General features: G+C 44.2%; 1 protein-coding gene across 1 annotated transcript; it reads right to left on the bottom strand.

The window, feature by feature from the left end:
* Positions 1 to 8,451: 8,451 nt before the first annotated feature.
* Positions 8,452 to 12,873, bottom strand: HRH3 (histamine receptor H3). Its single transcript, XM_076352213.1, has 3 exons — positions 12,639 to 12,873; positions 12,053 to 12,219; positions 8,452 to 11,138 (listed from the first exon to the last, which is right to left on the bottom strand). The coding sequence occupies exons 1-3, from the start codon at positions 12,856 to 12,858 to the stop codon at positions 10,272 to 10,274; spliced, it is 1,254 nt and encodes a 417-aa protein (XP_076208328.1). The 5' UTR covers positions 12,859 to 12,873; the 3' UTR covers positions 8,452 to 10,271.
* Positions 12,874 to 15,523: the final 2,650 nt, after the last annotated feature.

Genomic DNA, 15,523 nt, shown 5'->3' with positions numbered 1-15,523 from the left:
TTATTGCTGCACTGTTATGTCACCAAGGTGGAAGTATTTGTGTATTATATATGTATTTCCTGAATGATGAGTGAAGACAAAAGACTAGCCATACTACTAAACGGTATAATTATGGTTTAATAACTAACTCATGTCTGCATGCTCAATTTCAGTCAGAGGTAATGGGTATGGCTGGTTACTTTGTTACAATCCATTTTATTCTGGTAACATTCCATTAATTTTAATTGGAGTCACTCTGGCATAATGCAGTGGTGACCCAGGCCCAGGTTGGTTTGTCTTTTTTTTTTTTTTTAACCTGAATGTAGCATTGCAGTATACTCAAATGCTGTTCTTTTATGTCATGATTATTGGGTAAAATAAGGCACAAAACATGAAAAGCCTTGTGCTTATTCACATATGCTGAAAACGTTTTACAAAAACTAAATCACCTTTTAAAATGCATGCTTTAGAAATGCACTTAGATCCAGACTTATTAGCACTGATTGAAAAGCAGGACTAAAAACTAACTGCAGAACAAATTATCTTTTGTTATTCAAATCCTCAGTGGGTCCCTTTTTGTCTTTGTAACTGGAGAAATTGATAGTCATTTAATCTGTAGGTAAGAGTCAGTATTTTAGAAAACATCTATGGTTTGGGATCAATTTTGGCATATAGAAAAGCTTGGTCATAGTTTTAAAGATTTCTCATTTGAATCTTGACATTTGGTTCCTCAGTGCTTAATTACCACTGAGATTGGAACATCACTGTTTTCCAAAGACATGTGAATGCCCACCCAGTGCCCTCTTTGTACACACACTAATCAACCATTGATAGAAGTTAGCTGTTCACTCTCTAAATCTAGATAAATTAATCTTCCACTAAAAGTGGAAAATGCTTATGAAGAAAAATATTTGCATGAGGCAATGTAATTGCTAAAACACTGGTTGTCAAGAAGACATCTGTGATATTACAGATGAAGTATCCCTATTTTGATTATCTTATTCATGAAATCATACTGTTTTGTGGCTATTTATTTCCTGTTGTTTTCCTCTGTTACAAATCAGGAAGATGAGTTTGGGCAGCTAGTTTGTGTTGTCCAGACAGGACACACATTTATCACATTTAAAAAATAACGTGGTAAAAGGTCACCGTATTAAATCAACATTTTTTTACTGCATTATTTAGAAAAAGTTTATTTTCTGCATTTACCCACCCCCACACCAGACATGTAATGGAAGTTTAAAACAGTAGTTCAGATCAACAATTATTGGGACAGTAAGCTCTGTCTAGAAAAACAAAAACTGGTAACATTTAATAACTTCAGTGCCAGAAGTTGTGGTTTTGAAGCTTGCCCATCTGTGCTATGGGTTAAGTCCCGTACTAGCTGTGCAAGGTCCTCATGGCCCCTGTAACTATAGATGTAAAAAATGTATTTTATTTTGGTAAGCTAACTCATCTCTGTTTCTATATCAACCGAAATTTTCTAGCTTCATTAACTAATTTATCACCATTAGGAAAATGGCTTTGAGGGATGAAAATTTCATGTGGTTTACATCATATCTTTTTTTTTTTTAAATATTACAATAATATTACAATACTTTATGTTTGAGAGTGATTTATTAACCTTCTTTCACTGGTAGAAACTGAATCACAGGAGGCTGAGGTCCAAATCGAGCCAGGCTGGGAAAAGCCTACGTCCCACTGAATTTTAGAAATCTTGAATTTAAATATCTGTCTGGATTTGGACTCCAGTGACTTGCACAGTCACATAGGAAATCTCTGGCAAGGCAGAGGACCTGGAATTTGGGAAGAATTGAGTGTAGTAGTCCTATTATTTTTATTCTATGTGCCTTTTACAAGTGTAACTTAAGCTAGCCATATGTGTCATATTTGCATTTGTAGCTTCAAAGTACTTCACCTAAATGTGCGCAGAGGAGCACAGAGATGCACGACTCACTGAAGAGATGCCCAGTTCAGCATGCTGCTTCGTATCTGCCCTCCACAAAATCCTCCAGTATCCATTTTACCCTCTTCACGGTACTGCAGTCTGTTTTAGCATTTAGGAGCTTTCTGTGAGCCGACTCAAGATATCTCCTATATTTTTTTTTTTAAGGCATTCAGGATTTTTTTCACAGTAAATAAAACTTGATTAGTGGATGAATAACAAAAATTGCCACGTGAAACATGTACAGTTTATTAACTGGTGCTGCTAATTAATGTAAATTATCACTAATTAAATGTTCTAAAGATAGTGATTTTTTTTTAATGCTTATTAAAAGTATTGAAGTGGCTTATGAAACTGATCAACACAGAACAGTTCTAGAATTGTATATTAAGACTAAATTAACAGAAGTTAATTTCCTAATGTATTTGGTCTGGAGCAAAACCAATAATACATTTAACTAACCAGGTCGCTTGATGAATGAGTGCACAGTTGGAAATTTGCTTTTAGTGCATATTCAAGCTAAAAAAAAAAAAGCTATATTCCCACTTTCATGCTAGTAGAGCTTAAGTGCCTATATAGTAATGGAGAAAATAATTGCAGAGGGTTGCAAATGTAATTGAATAAAGACGGAACTTGTTCAGAATTCCTCAGAAAATATTTTACTCTTGTTCTTGTCTTTGATAGCCAATATATCTGTTTTTCTAAGGCAGTTTGGTAGATCCTGTCGGCACACAAATACCTCTTCAGAGATTGTTGTACAAGTGGCATTTAGGCTAACTAAAGTTCATGTTTTGTGTTGCGTTGGTGTGGAGGAGGCAATTCTTCTGTTGTATTACCTGCTGATTTGGTAACTTGTCATGCCACAGTTGTGAGTGATTAATATGGATTAGAAATTTTCCCTATTTATAAATTGTGCTTGAAAGGCAACCTACTGAAGCGATGCATAGCAAATAGTACTCAGTGAATTAATTGCTGAGGTGAAAACATGGTTATTAAGATGAGTTGATCATAATGACCTTAAATAGTTGATTTCCCCGATAGTCTTCTGTTCAGTACTTTCGCTGGGGCAACCTCTCAGGAGATGAATGAAGGGAGGTTGTATTTATAGTTTTTTCAAAGGAAGTTACTATAAACCCCATGTTCTCAGAAACCACTTTTGAGATGGTCACTTTGAAGCAGAGGTCAGGAGCATGTGGGATTTCTGAGGGGGAATTTCTAAGGGATTTCAGCTCTTTATCTTTCTGAAATAGATGAGCTGTTCCGCATACTTCAGTCTGCATGAGTTCTTCCCAACGAGAACTTCAGAAAGGATATGTTGGGCACCTTGGTCCTTTGCCGAGGTCTTAATTTACCATGTTGCTGTATACTTGCAATGACAATCATCCATGCGTGTTAGACTTCAGTCTTTCCCTTACTCTAGAATTAGCTGTACGTCAGCATTCTTCTGTCTATACAGTTCTGTAAAGAACTTTGAGACCTTCATTTCGATTAAAAGTATTAACAGCAACAACAAAGAATCTTCTTACTTTTACTTTCATGAAAGCTCTTGAATAACAGCTTAATTCCTAGTTCTCTGAGCGCTTAACATGGGCTTCATGCAAGTATTATACCTAGTCTTTTATCCTTCTATATTTTGAATACAAGCTGTATCAGAGATACTAAACAGTGCTTTAGCTGTAATGGTCTATTAAAATTGTGCTGCTTAGAGTGTAAATTATTCTCGTAATGGAGGATAATTGCTCTGCTTTGTCAATCCGTCATCAATTCATGAACACTGCAGGGTGTATGTGCAACCTGATGTTCAAGGAATTATATATGCAACTCCCATTATTGTTTGTTGTTCAATAAACAGCTTCTAATGACTAAAGCTGTGTGTGAGCTGTTACTTAACAGCTAAAAAATTTGCCAGAATTGCCATTGCCCTTCTAGCAGAGAGCTTGTTGTTTGTGAACGCTCAGAGATATCTTGAATGAGATTATTAACTACTTTGCAATCAGTTTTCCTTCAGTGTGAATTGTGCTGCTAAATCCTAGGATATTGTGCTAAAAACCATTCAAAAGTCAGTGTCACATCACAGATGCATTTTTGTGCTTAAAAGAACAGATGCCTAAGTTGTGGGCACAGTCTGCCTATAAAGCTCTATTTTTGTCATGAATTGTGCATTTACATGCACAGGAGGGATACTGGTGATGTTTGTGCACAAACGCACCACAACTCCCTACCTACCTTCATATCCTTTCCTTGCCGTCTCTAATATATAATCATTGTGTGTTATGGCAGGGGGCCCTAGGAATTATTGTCAGGTATTTGATGTGTAAGAAAAGCCTTTACAACACAACAAAAAGTCCTGCTTGGTGCATCTGAGTCATTTAAAAAATTGTTTCAGGTTGTAGAGTTTTACAAATGGAAAAATAACAGTCTTGTTCTTCCCCCACAAATGTGCATGCATAGCTCTACCTATAATGTTTGGTAATTGGATTAAATTTTAGTTCCCTTTTGTACCCAGACTGTGCAAGCAGCTTGTAAATTATGGAGTAAAAATGCGGGGCTTGTAAATACCTAGTAATAAGTAATGCTCATGCATCCTGCGCTATAGCAATAAAAACGGTGCTGATTTAATGAGTCATCAGCATTCCTGAGCTCACAAGAAGAGGTTTAGGGACAGACCTGGGTTTTCTTGCCTTCTTTGTACAAGTCTTCCTCTCCCAGGTAGCAGTTGGGTTTGTTGAAGTGAATGCCAATGGTAGTTTTGTATCTCGATAAAATGATGGTACCAGATTATAGATAATACCTTTCACCCTGCAGAATTCCTAGTTGCTTTTCTAAACCCCATAATCCCTTAATCCTGCAAATACAACTATATTGGCAAAAAAGTATGTTGTGCAATGGTAAGGAGGAAAGGAGGAGATTTACGTCAAGGTTAAGGGAACACAGAAGTGCTGTGAGTTCCCTACTAGCCACAAGGACATCTGTGAAATCTCGCATGAAAGGGCTAGCTTTGTGGGGTTAGAAATCGAGAGAGCTTTTCCCTTTTGTGGCACTCATCCAGGGCAGCTAGCAAAGTGGTTTTATTCTTGTCTGCAATTCCCACATCAGAAGTAAAGATGATAATACTCCTTATTGTGTGTGTCCCATCAATTTGCAGAATGAGTTCTGCAGAGTGGAGAATGTCTCTTTCAAGACCAGGTCCATACTGCAAAGTTGTGCTGGTGTCACTGCATGGGAGCTGGGGTTATGAAAAGTTAATCCTCCCTCACAGAAATCATGTTGTTAAACTTCTTTCTAGCAAGGATACTAACCTACGGTCTTTCCATCCTAGTTCTGCTATGAAAATGAATGTTCATTTACAAACATGGAAGGAAAACCATTAGCACTCTTTCAAATCAAAATATAATCACATCTTCGCAATTTCAAAGCCCATCCCTCTCGGCAAATCTCACTAATTATCCCAGACAGGTGTTTTTCAACAAAAGCTCCTTCTTGCATTCTCTCTTCTCTAGCCTCCTACTTGAGCTAATGAAGCTTCAGTGATGCCTCTGGAACAATGGAGCAATTTATATAACTGCAGGTTGGAGAGAACAAATAAGGAATGGTAATTGAGGAAGGGCGCTGGAAAGAGGGGGTGGGAGCAAAGTTCCTCTCTCTGTGTAAAGAGATGTCTCATTATTGGTGATGAGGGAGGAAGCATTACAGAGCCAAAAAGAAAGTAGCTGTGCTGAAAAATGTTCTTTGATAGTTTATTGATATGCAGATGCTGCTCTATGAAAGGACCACAGACCTCGTTATGGTGGCCTTTACATCCTCCAGTTAATGGAGTGCAGGTTTTGTATCAAGAGAAGGGAACCGGCATTGCCTCTGCACAGGTCTTACGGGAAGTCACTTAGCCCGTTTCTTTAAAGAGCTCCTGGGTACGATTTACAGCTGCATGAACATCGTTTACTAACACTCCACGCATAAATTGGATACTTCTCTCTGGAAATAGCTGGGTTTCTTTTCTGTGTGGAAGCCTGTGTGCTTCCACAAATATTTGATGCATATTCGTAGTTACAGCAAGTCTTCCTTCATGGTTTTTGAAAACAGGTCCTGCCTGCTCAGTTTATGTCTAGACAATAGGAATGGGGCATTTTTGTTAGCAGGGATGGTAGCAAAAACCATATATAGGTGTTTTGCTAGGCTAGCTGACAAGAAGCCCTACCTTGTCTAATGGTAATGTGTTTTCACAGTTCATATTTGATTATGCCTAGAAGCTTCCTAGTCCCTGCCTCTTCCAAATGCATACAGACGTTTATATGCTGAACACTAAAAATCAGCAGAATTCACTCTTTTAAGCATATTTGAATTAGTCATCAGCTACTCTGAAACTTCAAACCAGCTTATAACATTTTCAGTATGAAAACCAGGCTCAGGTGTGACCTCACGTCCAGGCATGAGTAATTATTTTTCTTTTTTATTTGGCAAAGCAAGAGCTCTTCTTTCAGGAAGGAATATAAGTATCCGTACAAGCATGGTGCTTGTACAGATGGCATCTGCACTTCAGCGCAGGTGTATCATGGTCTTATGGATCACTGAAAGCAAAACCAATCTCCACCAACTCCCCGTGAGTATTATGAATTTTGTGAGTCTCTTAAAACCAGGTATTTTGTTTACAGCTTTAGCTCTTTGACTGTGTGAACATGTGAAAGCCAAAAAATTCCTAGCCCATGTGCTTGCAAAGGCACCTTGACATTTAAAGCTGGTCTCATCACTTTTGAACAGTTACTACTAATGGATGTAGGGGAAAACCTGCTGTTTGCCTTCAGTACATAAATACTTAACCATAAGCTAAGAATTTGAGATCGGAGGCTCAGACCATCTGGAAAAACATCATGTTCAGAATCTAAACAGTTGCAACTCCCTTTTTAAATGGCTGCTTGCTCAGCTCATCACGTGCAGGAAAACCAGTTCTGGAGCTAAGAGTGTTCATGTGTTGTGGGTTTGTTTTTTTTTTTTTAATTTGATTCAATGAATTCAAGCTCTAAGAAGGGGAAATTTATAGAAATGGGGGAAAAAAAGCCTGCTAAAATAACTCAGTATACGCTCCCTGTTGCTTAGCTCTGGTCTTCTTGCATAACAATGTTTTAACGTTCTTGATGTGTATTAGAATGTGGAGGAAATAAGAAAAACAAAACCAACCCCCTCTGCCATCTTCCTATTTTATTCTACTAGAAAGCCCAATTACCAGTCCCCGCTCAGGCAAATGCCTCATATAGGAAAGACTGATAAATTCTTTGTTCATTCATTTGTTTAGTCAGAAGTAACAAAACCGCAGTATGGAAGGTATTCTCAGGTCTAGTTTGTCAGAGATTCAGCTGTTAACCACACTGGCACCAGAAAGCTGCCAGAGTTTGTTCAGATTAACGTTTATCTTTTCTGTTAAGTTTCCTCTTCCTTAAAATGGCAGAAGAAGTGTCCGTGCTAATAAGATTCCTGGGCTTTCAGATACGTTTGGGGGTATTTCTGTGAAAAAACAACCCCCGTGAAATGGAAGAAGGGAAGGAACCCAGCAAGGTACGTTATGCTGTAATCTTACTCAGTTTTGTTAAATAACTGGTATCTGGTTTGACTTTTCAGTAGCTACCTGTAGCATCGTACTCGTTTTGGTGGCAGTAGATGGCATGCAATCAACATTCATTTGCAAGCACGCTGAGGACTGGTGAGCAGAAGTCGGGGATCAGAGGGATGTGTGTTCTACAGGTACAAAAAACAACCTTTGGTGTCATGTGCAGGCAAAAGAAGTGGTACAGGAACAAGTGTTGTGGGCATGACTTCAGAAGCTGATAAAATCTTCCTGGAGAAAGCTGGCTCTTTGAATGATGGAAGATCACATGAAATGGGGCATATTTCCCTTTTAAAACCAATTTACTGTAGTTTTAACAGTTGCTTGGCTTCTACTGTATTTCAAAGACCTTCTGCTGATGCAGTGAATATCATGCAGGATAATCTTTGAAAGAGGAAAACAAAATCCCTTTTTTGGAGGGTGAGAACGTGAAGTAGGTAACCCCTGTTTAATACCAGGTTAAAAAAAAGACAGACACAACAATTTCTCCACCCTTAAGGTGTTATGCAGTTGGTAGCTTTTCTTTTTATCAGGCTGAATGATCTAGTAGTCCCACCTCTCTTTATGAACAAATGAAGAGAACCACAGCTGGAAACTGGTACCTCGTTCACATTATGACTTTGTCTTTTTTAGGCAGGCCAGTGGATTTTGTAAGTCACAGGAGGAGTTAATGTTAATGCAACTTTTTCAGATCTAAGTTGCATGTAACATGCTCTGGAAAAGAGCCAGAGTTGGGAAGAATTAAGTGATGTGCTCTCACGACAGTGTGCTGTCAGGAACCTGTTAATCAGAGGCAAGAGAAACTCAGCTGTTTTAGGAGCTATTTTTTTGCAAAATGTATCTGCTTTAATTGTCTCCTCAGACAAATCCATAGATGTTTTACTTTCAGTTGGATTTTATCATTTCCAGCAACACTCTGTTTACCATAAAATATTTGGCAAACTTCATATAAAAATACTTTATTGGGGTTTTCAGAAGGTAGCAGACACAAGGAAAGGTACAAGCAGGCTCAACAGTATATACTGTCAATTCTCAGTACACATACTTCAAAGGATATATTTTAACCCATATATAATGGTCTGACTGAACATGTCACAAGACTGAAATATCATACACACAAAACAAGATATCATTTAAAACCTGACTTCAGATGACAATACTGATCCACTCAACAAATGTCACAGGAATAAAGTTGGGTAGCATTTTCTTTTATTCCTAGCAGCAGCCAAAAAGCAGCGTGCTTACAACAGCTAAGTGTAATTGGCAATCACAACATCATAAGCTTTTGGGTACTACTTTACAGTATTTGGGTTTCTATTTGTAAATGTAGTTTTCAGACTTATGATCTTGAGCTTCCCTGTACAATACTGTTAAATATGAACGTTTGCCATGGCAACTAATTATGTATTTGTATTACTATATCACTGAGCAGTGCCAACAGAGGTGGGGAGTTGAAGTGTTTTGCTTTATGGTCATACTACCTCTGTTCCCAAAGAGGTTACAGAATAAATGGGCAAGTATGATGAAGCACGAGACGGGAGGCAGAGATAAAATGCCCAAGATCTCACGTTAAGATTGAGGATGGAGCCCTGGTCTCTTGAATCTGGTGCTCTATATGTGGAATTAGTTGACTGCTTAATAAATAAATAAATTGATGCTTACATTGCCTGGATCAGCTCGACCCGGGTCTCCATTCAAATTATGTATTTTAAAAGGAAGCATGCAAGAGTTCTGGAACTTGCTAAAATTAAGAGGTCTGAAACTAACTTAAAAAATGAAAGACAAGCTTCACTTCTCCCAGTGCTTGTCATTCACTGGCACATTGCCAAAAGAGTATTTTTAAGAATCTGCAGAAGAGATTTAAAAATGTCTTTGGGTCATCACGAGGGAGACTGTGGAGAAGCCGATACCCTGCCGGCACCTTTCACGTAGGCACAGCAGCCCTCTTCTTTGGGTCTGCCAGGGCTCCCACGTCCTGCAGGGCCAGGGACTGGGCTTGCTCCTGCTGCACAGCTCCGGGCAGGAGGGAAGTGCTCCCATGTGCTGTGGGAGCGTTGGTCAGTGTGTGGCTGGACGCAGAGGAAATCGGATCAGTTTTGAAGGGATGAGGGAATGCCAACAGGGTGCTTCAGGATGGTTGGCACATCTGAGTCTGGCTGCAGACTTCTTAGGGCAGAGATTTGTCCCTTCTTGGGTAGGAGAAGGGACATCTATTGCACCACATGCAGTGGCAATCTAGATTAAGGCTGTAGCTGCTGTAGCAGTAATGACAAACGAGGTGTTTTCCTTCTGAAGTTTATTCTTTTCTTTCTGTATTGTCACATATCTTAGATGTAAGAAAAGAACCCTCCCGTTCATGGGAAAACTCAGGTCTGCAAGCCGGTAAACCGTAGTTTAGTCCAGTGGTTTTAGGTTAGATATTTGTTTTTGTTAGCTTTTATTTCTTTCAGTTTTTATTTTTATTTTAACAAAATGCTGGTGCTGCTCTGGCTGACTAGGTGGCAGCAGAGCTCTTCTGTGGCACCTGCAAGTGGAGGACACAGATTTCGCTGCCTGTGGTTATGTCAAAACCTTACCCTTCTATTCTGCGTCGTTTTGTTGTTGATGGACTAGAATAAACGAATAGTGGTCTCGCTGCTGCCTTCCTCACATACCCCAGACCAGGGCTCCCAGGTTCTTCCAAGGAAGGAAGATACAGGACTTTTCCATAACACAGGTGTATTAAACCAAGGCTCTTCTCATCCGCCTGCTTCACTTCCAGCAGTTCTGAAGGGGATCCTGAGGTTGAATCTTTAGCTTCTTGGGACAGAGGAGTTTAATAAAAGCTCTTCTGAAGCTGTAGTGGCAGAGAGGGTACAGGACAGGGTTGACAGCCGAGTTGATCCACAGCAGCCAAAAGGAAATCTCGTACCAGTAGTCAGAGATGCAGTGGCCGTGGCAGCCAGCACGGATGATCATCAGGAGAGTGTACGGTGCCCAGCAAATCCCAAAAATGCCCACAATGATTGCCAGTGATTTGGCCACTTTCTTGTCTCTAGAGAGCCTGAAGCGTTGAGTCATGCTCTGGGACACTATCTTCATCCGTCTCTCTAAGGATAGAGTGGATGCTGAATTTTTACAGCTCTTTTTGTTACAACACTTAGGTTTCCCGACGCGCTCAGAGCTTGTTGACAGCAGGTCTTTCGCACCCGGGCTGGCAGTGGAGGCTGCTGCTTGAGCTTTGCCGAGGGTTTCAGCTGAATCCTTCTGCTTACAGCATTTCAAAGCAAGCTTTGCTTCTGGGCTCATCTCCATCTCGTCAGTGAAGGACTGGTTGTGCGCTTCGTGGAAAATATCCAGGCGTATTTTGGTACGCTTCTGTATGTTCAGGTAAATGCTCAGGTTGAAAAACATTACACTGATGAAAGGGGTGAAAAACTCCAGCATAGAGGCTGTCATCAGAAAATACCAGTTGTAGAAAAATTCAGCGTAGCATTCCCCAGCGGGTATGATACTCCGGCCTGATATATACTCCCAGCTGATAATGGCAGGTCCGTAAAGCAGGAACGCTAATACCCATACCATCACCATCTTCAGCACCGCTCGCTTGATGTTGCCTTGCTGGGCTCTGTAAGCGACCTGCAACGGGGAAACCTTTTCTTAAGTACGGCCACACACCCCAACTGGTTGAGGCCCTTCACAAATGAACTGTTAGTGTTCCTGGTAAAGTTGCTAGGCAATATCCCAGCAGTGTAACAAATTCATATGCCATAGGCAACAGGAACAATTGCTAGATAAATCACACTCCTGCAGGGAAGACTTAGAACGCTCATCTTGCAGCTCCAAAAACAGATGTGGCTTCTGCTTAGTGGAAATGTACTGACTTGGTTGGAGCCTGGCAGTCTGCTGCACCCCACCACTTGCCTGAGTTGTCCCCAGCTACTCTCCGCAGCTCCCGCGGAGAGGCATGCATCAAACTCCTGGGCTAGGCAGGCATCTAGCTCTGCCTCTCTCTGAGCCTTGTAGCTAATCCATGGTGTATTTGGAGTCGGGGAACAAGCAAACAGCAATGGATCTGATCTGCCTGCGAGTTGCTCATTACCTCCTACAAAAAGCTGAGCGTTTTCATCTCGCCGCGTACCCAGAGACCTGAGGGCAGTGCCCTGCTGAAGCTGGTACTGCAGCCTACTGCCTTGGTAGACAGTACCAAGTCTGACTGCAATCCACTTGTTTGTCCTGGAGATAAGAAGCCCCTGCAAGTTAGTAATAGGTCTGCTTACCTCACTGACTCACTTGTACGCTACTATCCTGCCATCTGAGAAGGGAGCACCTGCACAATGGGGTCTGAACCTTAAATGATTTAATTACGCCAGAAATACTAATCTGAAACCACAGCTGAATTATGTATTTCTGGATAATTATTGCTTTCCATCACCAGGCTGAAAGATTCATAATTTCCAGAGGATTCAAAGAGCTTTTAATTATTGCAGAGAATCTGGAGACTAAAGCGGGAGGAGAGTTATTCCCCTCTCAGCTGCCATGACAGGACTCACCGCTCTTGTCACCGAGAGGAATCTGTCGTAGCTAATCAGTACGATGTTGAAGACCGAAGAGGTGCAGAGCAGGTAATCAACTACCAGCCAGAGTTTGCAGAGGCTTCTCCCGAAGATCCATCTCCCCGTCAGCACATAGGGCACGTACAAGGGAATGCAGAAAGCACCTGCAACCAGAGGGGTCCGTTGGCATTGAGATGCGGGAGTCTGTGCGGTGGCTGCCCCCCCCGGGGGAGCCGCAGGCGCCGGGCCGGGTCCTTCCCCCGCCTCGCAAGAGCCCCGCACCCGTCTGCGGCCGCCGCTCGGCTCTCCTCGCCCGCCCGGGCGGAGGGAGCAGCCGGGGGATGTCGGCAGGGGACCCCGGGGCTGCGGAAGGGTGTCGGGGGGGGGCAGGAGCGGCGCACCGCCGGAGGGGACCCCGGGGGTGCCGGTGGGGGGGACCCCAGAGCAGCCGGGCAGGAGGCAGCCCGGGCGCCCCTGCCCGCCCCGCCGGGGGCGCGCTGCCCGCCCCGCCGCCAAGTCGCGGCCGGGCCGGGCCGGGCAGCGGCTGGGCGGGCGCGGAGCTCCGCGGGGGGCGGCACTTTACCTACTAGGAAATCCGAGATGGCCAGGTTGAGGAGGAAGAAGTTGTTCTGGGTGCGCAGGCTGGAGTCCGCCACGAAGGCCAGCATCACCAGCGCGTTGCCGGCCACGGTGACGGCGATCAGCAGGGCCATCAGCGCGCCCAGCGCCGCCGTGCCGGCGGCGGCGAAGCGCCCGGCGGCGGCGGCGGCGGCGGAGCCGTTCAGCGCCCCGCCGCCCTCCATGGCCCGCGCCGCGCCGCAGCCGCGGGGCTGCCGCCCCTCCCCGCCCCGCCTCCCCGCCCCTCCGGGGGCCGCAGCCCCGCGCTGCCCTGCGGCCGGTGGGACCGGCACTCCAGCCCTGAGCATCCCTGCTTCCCCCCCGGAGCGACCCTGAATCCCCCCGAGCGTCCCTGCATCCCTCTAGAGCATCCCTATGTTCCCCCTTCCCCTCTCAACCCGGGAGCATCCCTACATTCCTCCTTCCCCCGCAACCCGGGAGCGTCCTTGAATCCTCCCAGAGTATCCTTGCATTCCCCACAGGAACACCCCTGCATCTCCCCAGAGCATCCCCCCAGGGTAAAGGCCATGGGGAATGCTTACGGTTCCTGCCTCGGGGTCTCTGCCTCAATGGAGAGGAGTGGAGGTCAAGGCTTAACTTGTCTTTTAATCAGAGGCCGGCCAGGAGTGGTCTCCGGGCAGGGGAAGGAAAGAGGGTGATGCCCTTGACCGTGCCCCTCACTGGCAGCAGGAGGAAAAGGTAAAGCTGCCTGGGAGCAGGCGACTCTTTACCAAGTGGCCATGCCACTTGGTCTGCAAACCAAGGAGTAGCCCTTGCCCACAGTCCCCAGCTCCAGGGGGATGATTAATGCTCCCTCCACTTGTTTAGCTTTTCATAGCTAAAGAGAATAACTTTTGTTTGAGTACTTTGTTCAGTTGATGATACTCCAGGATGAAGTTACCTACCACTGTAAAACCCCTGTGTGTGGTGCCTGCTCCAGACTGCAGGAGTGGAAATGTCTTCATGGGTGTCGTGTCACTGGGCTAGGATCAGCTCACCACAATCACCATCTCTGGAGAACGGCATGGGGACGTGCAGAGCAGCAACACTGGAAACCAGAGAAAGATACTGGCTGGAGACCCTGGCCAAATGCCTTTCTTTCTGGGGAAGTCTGACAAATTGTGTACGTCTTTGAATAACAGAGATCAAAAAAGCAAAGCAAGAAAATTGTGCAAACCCAGAAACATGCATGAAGCTAATGCCCAGGCGGTTTGCTGCCTTCTGATTACTCCAACAGCTATTTTCACATCAGGAACTGTTAGAGCCTCAGAGAATTCCTCTTCAAACCCACCACCACGGCCACTGTCTTGATAGCAGATGCTGATCCTGCTGGGAGGAGGCTGAAAGGGCTCTTTTAAATCACGGTAAATCATTTGCAGCCAGCAGAGCCGGGAGGTGAGAGCACCTCTCAGCACGGCGCAGGCAGGGAGCCTGCCGAGCACTCCCGCAGGGGTGGCCTTTGGTGGCACCCACCAAAGGGTGGCCTCCAGCAAGGACCAGCCTCATCCTGTCCCTTACCTTGCCTGAGAACACTGAGACAACATGCTGGCTCCGCATTTAGATCCGGGCTTTCTTTTTTCCAGGTGCTGTGCGGGGGCAGTGCAGGCAGGCTGTGCCTGATGGGCAGGCAGCTGGGCAGGCCTGCAGCTGCCTGACGTGGTGTGTCCCCTTCCTCAGGGAGCCAAGTGTCCCCAAGCCACTCCATGAAGCAGAGGACTCGGTCCCTGCCGCTGCCGCGTCCCGATGGAGGATGTCACTGTGGGCTCTGGGAGCCGTGGGCGGGAGAGCGGAGGATGCTGTGTGTGCAAGACACTCCTGGATAATGGCTGGAGGGTGCAGTGCGCCCCTGGGAGGCTTCGAGGAACTTGGTGTGTGGCTTCAGCACTGCCTTGAGGAAGGTCAGATTTAACCACACACCCGACTGAATTCCCACCGGGGTGCTGAGCAGCCCAGCTATGCAGCTGCAGCATGGCCGCAGCGGAGAGGACCTGAACTTTGTGCATATCACCTCAAGTGTGATGGAGAAAGGGCTTTTTTTTCCCATAATGTTAAACGAACCCACAGACCACTTTCATTCTGTGACTGTTTGTGATCTGGTGTTATTTGTAATCTGTAGCTATTCAGACAATCATTAGTATTCATTGAAATGTTTACAAATTCCAAATCATTGTGTGCATGTTGCAGCATTATCACTAGGAGCTGTTTGCTGTTTGTTAGCTGTCATTCATTATTCACCATCCAGATAGAAAGCAGAAACCGTACTTTGTACCTAAGGTAATGTATAAAGTGATTCGCAAAATGTAACGTGGACAAATCTCAATTGTTGTTTATCCAGAGTAATTTGCCAGGAGTGTTAGATAAGTAAGAGATGACAGAACTTAACAGACTATAGTTTTCCTGGTCCTGATGTTTCTCTCTTGCTCCAGCAGCAGAAGAAATATATTTCTAATATATTTCAGGGAACATGCTATCTTGGTAATAAAATGAAGGAAATCACCCAGCCTAGAAGGGGTAGTTAAAGCAGGTTACATACAGACATGCAAGCAGATGGTACGATAGCTAACGTTTTGACCTGGCTTACGCAGTGCATATGCCACGTGTAGATATCCCATATGTTCATAAGTGCTTATATATGTTCATATAGGGAGTATTGGTCACCCTGCACTCAGCCCATGGGGTCCTCTTCTGGGATAGGAGGCCTCCGGAGCCTCAGAGCCTGAATACTGCTTAATTCTTGTGTAGATACAGAGGCCAAAATGGGACCTCGCTGGAGGGTCAGAGCTAAAGCTCAGCTATAAGCTCTCCTGAGCCTAGTTTCTGTTTCCTCTAAGGTTGTGACTGAGAAGCAGG

The sequence above is a fragment of the Aptenodytes patagonicus genome, chromosome 14, assembly GCF_965638725.1.
Source record: "Aptenodytes patagonicus chromosome 14, bAptPat1.pri.cur, whole genome shotgun sequence".
Classification (NCBI taxonomy): domain Eukaryota; kingdom Metazoa; phylum Chordata; class Aves; order Sphenisciformes; family Spheniscidae; genus Aptenodytes; species Aptenodytes patagonicus.
This window is presented reverse-complemented; position numbering and strand designations above follow the sequence as displayed.